The 7480-nt window shown below is 40.3% G+C and overlaps 1 protein-coding gene across 1 annotated transcript in view; it reads left to right on the top strand.

The window, feature by feature from the left end:
* Window positions 1–7240, top strand: part of DARS2 (aspartyl-tRNA synthetase 2, mitochondrial) — a 48112-nt gene extending 40872 nt beyond the window's left edge. Inside the window, exons 13-17 of the mRNA XM_011981463.1 lie at window positions 2012–2230; window positions 2455–2565; window positions 5343–5418; window positions 6205–6426; window positions 6461–7240. Coding sequence (XP_011836853.1) covers window positions 2012–2230; window positions 2455–2565; window positions 5343–5418; window positions 6205–6392 — 594 coding nt within the window. The 3' untranslated portion in view covers window positions 6393–6426; window positions 6461–7240. The remainder of the gene's footprint in view (window positions 1–2011; window positions 2231–2454; window positions 2566–5342; window positions 5419–6204; window positions 6427–6460) is intronic.
* Window positions 7241–7480: the final 240 nt, after the last annotated feature.

Genomic DNA, 7480 nt, shown 5'->3' on the forward strand with positions numbered 1-7480 from the left:
AAAAAAAAAAAAAAAACTAAGGATTTTTTTCATTAGCTGCCAGCCTCCATTGACATTACTTTATTAAATAGATTAGACCTGACTCTAATTAGAAAAGCCACTTAGATTAAGGGGTAGTGAAATTAGTCATATAATCATGAAAAAATATTTTCAGAGTCAAGATTTCACAAATGAAGAAAATTAGGAGTCTCAAACTTTTGTACATAATACATTCCTAAATTGTGGAAGGACAGATCAGACCACTGGAGAGCTGGTGGGCTGGCAGACACCCTGGACCAACTTGGTCAAAGTGGGCCCCTTTTTCCTCAAGAACAGCAGCTGTAGGTGGTGAGTGCTATCATGCACTGGCTGAGTCATGAGTCTTCAGGGGATATGGAAGACTGAATTAGCTTTAGGAATCTTTGTAAAATATAGAAAAGTATAGCACAAAGTCAAACGTGAATATTAAAAAAGTACTGTAAAGATCAAGCATGATATAAATTTATTTTTTCACTTTAGTATATAGTTTTTTCCAAATGATAGTGTGTCTAACTAGTACTTCATCAAGTTCTTTCTTCTAATCTATATTTTCATTTATCATTGTTTCTTGCAAAGAAAAAGTTTCAGAGTTCATCTTCAAAGCTAAATGTAATCCCCGTCTCCCCTTCTCCTACAATAGTAAAATGAAGAAAGCTGTTTATTTCCAAATTTTATTATGAATGCATTTCTTAAAAAAGAACATGAGATTTTGTTCTAAACTGATTTGATTATTAAACATTCTCTTGGTATGAACTAAACAAGCTGGTGTTTCATTCTCAGGAAGTTATAGGTCTGATTCCTACAAGGCCCTACTTGAAAGAGAGCTAGAAACCAGACTTTTGAGGAATAACATTAACGTTCTGAAAATGTCACAATGAGGGTCCCTTATGTAGACATAAATGTAAGATAGAATGGGCTGCAAGATAACACCCTATCATGTCTCTAGGCATATGTCACTGTTCTAACCAGCTGTCCTTTCTCAGGGAAGTCCTGCACCGCATAGGTAGCACTTATTAAGCACTTAGTATTTGCCAAGCCCTGTTCTAAGCACTTCGTATATATTAACTCATTTAATCCTCATGCCAACCCTATGAAAGAAGTTCTGATACTGTTGCTATTTTAAAAATAAGAAAAGTGAAGCACAGAGCTTAAAATTTTGCTCACAGTCACATAGCTAGGAAGTGGAGGAGCCGGATTTCTAACCCATGAATACAGTGGCACAATCTAGGCTCACTGCAACCTCCGCCTCCTCCCAGGTTCAAGCGATTTTCCTGCCTCAGCCTCCCGAGTAGCTGGCATTACAGGTGCACGCCACCACGCCTGGCTAATTTTTGTATTTTTAGTAGAGACGGGGTTTCACCATGTTGATCAGGCTGATCTCGAACTCCTGACCTTGTGATCCGCCCACCTCGGCCTCCCAAAGTGCTGGGACTACAGGTGTCAGCCACTGCACCCAGCCACACTCTGAAATGGACCTCTAATCCGCATTACCTGTAGTGATAGCCAGCCTTCACTGAACATTAACAGTGTGCCAGACACTTACCAACTCCTTCAAGAGAAGTGAGGAATAATCAGAACGACTACCACTCACATACTTTGTCAGGTCCTGCACCTTATGTACATTATCTCACTTAAGCTTCACAGTAGTCATTTGGAGTTGATATTTTTATCCCCATTTTACAATGAAAAAGGGTACAGAGAAGTTCGTAATCAGCCACACTGAGATTCAGACCCAGGTCTATGAAGTGCTGTTCCCTGTGCTCTTAATCACCGAGTTATTCGGTACTCACCCCATTAGTTGCGTCTGATGATTGTTCTCAACCTTGTTGCAATCAGACTCATCCTCAGATCATTGTGTCCTGAGAGGCAAAGGGCATCCTGTTAATTGGCTAATCCTTTCCTAGAGAATGGCCTGGCTTCAGAATCCAGGCTGTGTCTTTTCCTGCCTGCTCTGTAAAGAAGTTAACTCAATGTTTATGTCTTCTGTTTGCAGTGCTCTTTGTTGGGAAAATTACGACTGGAATGTGCTGACCTTCTAGAAACAAGAGGAATGGTGCTCCGTGACCCCACTCTGTTCTCTTTTCTTTGGGTGGTAGATTTCCCACTCTTCCTCCCCAAGGAGGAAAATCCCAGAGAGCTGGAATCGGCCCACCACCCATTTACTGCTCCCCACCCCAGTGACATACACCTGCTGTACACTGAGCCCAAAAAGGTATATCTATACTTCCAAATTAAAAGGAAATGTGTATATAAAGGCAAAGATCTTCAGTCTTCAAGGTCTGATGAAAGATAGGACCTAGTTTTGGAAGCCCCAGAAGAAATTGTGGAGTTGAGTTAGTAGTTAATACATTGTCTTTAAGAATCTACAGGGTCTTTAACCTGTACAACAAAAAACCAGACATTTTCTCTAACATAAAGTCTCTGTGAATCTTCTAGGCCCGTAGCCAACACTATGACTTGGTTTTAAATGGCAATGAAATAGGAGGTGGTTCGATTCGAATTCACAATGCAGAGCTACAGCGTTATATCCTGGCAACTTTACTAAAGGTAACAAACATCATCTGCTGTCCTGGGCTTCTTTTTTTACCAGAATATTTTTCAGTTTTGAGTTGTTGTTGTTGTTTGCTTGTTTGTTTTTGTTTTTGAGACATTCTGTCACCCAGGCAGGTGTCCACTGGTGCATTCATAGCTCACTGCAATCTCAATCTCCTGCGCTTAAGCCATCCTCCCACCTCAGCCTCCCAAGTAGCTGTGACTACAGGCACATGCCACCATGCCTGGCTGATTTTTTTAATTTTTTGAAGAGGTAAGTTTTCCCTATGTTGCTCACACTGCTCTCAAACTCCTGCCCTCAAGCAGTCCTCCTAGCTCGGCCTCCCAAAGTGCCGGGATTATAGGCATGAACCACTGCATCTGACTTAAATCGGCCTATTTTATTAAACATTTGTTATGAATGGAGGATTCACAAGATACAAAAAGCATCAGCTCTCTCTACCGTAAATGTAGGACTTGGAAAAGTCAATAATATTAAAAGTAAATAATAATATTAAATGCTTAAATAGTATCTGGCACATAGCACTATTAAACAGCACTATTTAAGTACTAATTAATAGTGCATATTAAATACCCTTATTATAATAGAACACATAAATATCCTTCTTCTGCCCACTCTAAAGATGAGATTTACTGAGGCAACTTACTTAACTTGCCAAAGCGACAGTACAAAAGTAAGCAGAGTCAGGATTTGAATCCAGGCGGGGTGGCTCTTAAGCCCATGCTCCTAACCACTACCCTGCTTTAAAAAAACCATGCAGCTTAAAAAAAATAAAAATCAAATCAAATGAAAACCATGCAGTCTGAAGTAACTAAAAATGTTGATAATGTTAGAGAAAGAGACGTTTGAAAAGATTTTATATCACTTAATTAGATACTACTTTAGCTATATTTAAGGCAGGGATATATTTTAGTGATAATGGAGTAATCAGGATTTTTAAAAGAAAAAGAAGAGTCTGTACAGGGGAAGACCTAAGAATTTGAAGTTTGTTGGTGATGCTGTAGAAGGCTTGGGTAGGTTTCAGAAAGGGAAAAGTCTGAGAGAGTCTGGTCCTGAAAGATCATTTTGTGGGATTAACTGACAAGTGTGAGGTAGGATAGAACTTCACATGTAAGAGCAGGATTGGGGAACTCAGACCATGAGATGACTCCTTTAGCTTTAAGCCTTCAGTGTCCTTAAAGTTGATGTGCATTGTGAAATCCGTTACTTTTTTTTTTTTTTTTTGAGACAGAGTCTTGCTCTGTCGCCCAGGCTGGAGTGCAGTGGCGCAATCTTGGCTCACTGCAACCTCCGCCTCCTGGGTTCAAGTGATTCTTCTGCTTCAGCCTCCTGAGTAGCTGAGATTACAGGTGCGCACTACCGTGCCCAGCTATTTTGTATTTTTAGTAGAGACGGGGTTTCACTATGTTGGCCAGGCTGGTCTCGAACTCCTGACCTCAAGAGATCCACCCGCCTTGGCCTCCCAAAGTGCTGGGATTACAGGTGTGAGCCACCTCACCCAGCCGAAATCTGTTAACTTTTCTCCTGCCAAGTCAAAGCCTCCAATCACCCGTTGGGTTTTGTGTGTTTGTTTTTAAAAAGATGGAGTCTTACTCTGTCACCCAGGCTAGAGTGCAATGGCATGATCATAACTCAGTGCAGCCTCAAACTCCTGGGATCAAGCGTTCCTCCTGCCCAGCCCAGCTTCCAGTCAGCAGTTTTCAGCCTATCTTTTTCATTCCTCTCATTGTCAAACTTTTCAAGAGTCAGTAAGATTACTTTTTTTTTTTGAGACGGTCTCACTTTGTCACCCAGACTGGAGTACAGTGGCGTGATCTTGATTCACTGCAACCTCCGCCTCCCAGGTTCAAGTGATTCTCCTGCCTTAGCCTCCCGAGTGGCTGGGACTACAAGCACACACCATCATGCCCAGCTTTTTTTTTTTTTTTTTTTTTTGGTATTTCTAGTAGAGACAGGGTTTTGCATGTTGGCCAGGCTAGTCTTGAACCCCCAATCTCAGGTTATCTGCCTGTATCGGCCTCCCAAAGTGCTGAGATTGCAGGTGTGAGCCACTGCACCTGGCCTAAATACATTACTTCTGTTGCTTCCCTAAACAGTGGTTCTCAACCCTGCTGTGCCTTACAATCAAATCACCTGGAAAGCATTAAAAAAAAACCACTGGTGCCTTGGCTACACATCAGACCAACTGAATAAAAAAGTTCTAAGCATGAGGCTTTGGCCTCTGTTTGTTTGAAGCTTCCCACTTGATCCTGATTTGTAGCCTGGTTGGAGAACCATTTCCAAACACACTTTCAACATTTCTACACATACTGCCCCACAAAAGTTACTCACAAAATCACCAAATCCAGTGTCCTGTTCTTGGCCCTTAAGCTCTCCTTCCTCCCAGCAGCATTTGACAATGTTGCCCACTTAGTAATGCTCTCTTCCCTTGGTCTCTGTGACAGGAGAGTTTCCTGCTTTTCATCTCCCCGTCCTCGTTTGGTCTCACTCTGTTCGCATTGTGAATACAGTAAAAGCTGCATTTACTGAACACCAGGCATTTTTGTACATGTTATAATCATCTATGACTTGTCTTTTTCCCTTGCTAACCTGTAAATCACTTAAGGTAATTTTTTTCCTTACACTTTTCCAGTAAGTTTTTATTACTGGTTAAGTCAGGTTTAGGTGTTTTAAAACTCAACTTTGTTTCCCCTTTATCATCTAAGCCTAGATGGTGGCACTTAGTGGACCTTCAAAATATATTTACACTGAATTATCTTCTGACTTTCAGGAGGATGTGAAAATGCTCTCCCATCTGCTCCAGGCTTTAGATTACGGGGCACCCCCTCATGGAGGAATTGCCTTAGGTAAACAACTTTTCCTCTTATAAGCTAAACTGAATTCCATTGCACTGTCTCAAATTCAGGTTCTCAGTTTGTGTTGGTAGAGGTGGAGGGATGAGTCCAAGAGTTCTATGAGAATGTAAGTTTCTGTTGAAATTTCAGTAATATATTTTTTAAATATATCTTAACAGTTATAAAGATATAATTTAAGTGATAATTTGCATTTGAAAGATCATTAATAGCTTAAAACTGCAGATCTTAAGTCAATATTGTTCAAATCCCATGGCCTCACAGACGCACTCATTCGAGTCTGGAAAGCACTGCTCCATAATGTTCAGCTTGTATGAAAACAGGAATATGCCAGTGTCCTTCTGATTGCCACGGTTACTCACTTTGCTTGTTTTGTCAAAGCAAGGAAGAGTAAGAAATTCTAGAAAGCTCACCTAGATTGTAGGCCCCAACAATAGGGACTTCCTTCTGTGTTTATGGAGTTCCCTGCCAAGCACCAAATATATTGTTGAATCTGTTTTAGGGCCCTCAGTTAGGAACCTTTAGGGCCTTTGCTAGGAACGCTAATCACTGTGACAATCCAAGTAGCATGTGAACATTAGTCCTGAATACTTTTCCAGAATGAGATAGAAAAGAACCTCTCAAACAAACAAAAGGTCTCTAAAAAGGTAGAGAACTATGGTTGACTACAGTTTGTTAAATATTCTTTTTTAAAAGTTCTCTACAACTTTTACAGAAAACTAAGTTATTTCCAACATTAGATTACATTTCTCATCTGTTATCTTTGTATTTTACTTACAGGGTTAGACAGACTGATATGCCTTGTCACTGGATCTCCAAGCATCAGAGATGTCATAGCCTTCCCAAAGTCCTTTCGGGGACATGACCTCATGAGTAATGCCCCAGATTCTATCCCTTCTGAGGAACTGAAGCCCTACCATATCCGAGTCTCCTGGCCAACAGACTCCAAAGCAGAAAGAGCTCATTGAGTCATGTATACCATCCAAAAAGTTAAGCTTTTAGGTTTTGTATACCACACAGGAAGTTGAGCTTTTAGGTTTTGTCCTCTTTGCTTCCCCAAGGCTAAAATCAGATCTAGAGTTCTGCCACAGGTCTGACAATCAAGTCTTTAGATGGAAGGAATCCAGGCAACATTCTTCGCCACAATGAAGAAACAGAAGATACCCAATTTTGACTCGATCTCATGCATCATTCAGATTTTTTTTTGGTTAGGACTTTTTTTTGAAGTTCCTTTTTACTTAGGTGTGAAAGATGGTTCTTTGTTGGAATAATATAGTGGTTTAGTGTTTTCAAATCATGTTTTTCATACCCAGATAGTAGATTATTCACTTACGACAGAGGTAATCAGATCATGTGTGAAATGTGGGAAAATGCTTGCCCCTGTAAACTAGTGAGTTGATAGTTTGCTTCATAATCCTCATCAAGAGAATCATATAAATTAAGCTTTATAATGACATTTCAACCATCAACATAATGTAATGAGTAGCATATTTTATAATAATGTAGAAAACATCACTGAAATGAGAGTCACAAATTTTTTTTCAGCCTGAGCAAGTTACATAAACCTCTCTTAGCCTCTCTTCCTGCTAATGTGTAAAATACATACTTGCCCTGGCTACCTCACAGGGCTTTTATTGCTGGAATCAGAAGAGATAACATATATGGAAGATAAGTGAATAAAAGTACTCTGAAAAACTATAAAGCATTCCAGAAATGTGAGATGATCTTATCCATCCATAAATAGGTAGATATATCTCTATATATTTAGTTTCAGATTAAACAAAACTGACATCAATAGTAAAAGTCATTTTACTTACCAATTTTCCGTTTACATTTTTAGTTTTAAAGATATTATTGGCCGGGAGTGGTGGCTCACACCTGTAATCCCAGCACTTTGGGAGACCGAGGTGGGTGGATCACTTGAGGTCAGGAGTTCAACACCAGCCTGGCCAACATAGTGAAACTCTGTCTCTACTAAAAACACAAAAATTAGTGGGGCATGGTGGCGCATGCCTGTAATCCCAGCTACTCGGGAGGCTGAGGCGTGAGGTTTGTT

Source organism: Mandrillus leucophaeus, unplaced genomic scaffold (genome assembly GCF_000951045.1).
Source record: "Mandrillus leucophaeus isolate KB7577 unplaced genomic scaffold, Mleu.le_1.0 Scaffold226, whole genome shotgun sequence".
NCBI classification, from domain to species: Eukaryota; Metazoa; Chordata; class Mammalia; order Primates; family Cercopithecidae; genus Mandrillus; species Mandrillus leucophaeus.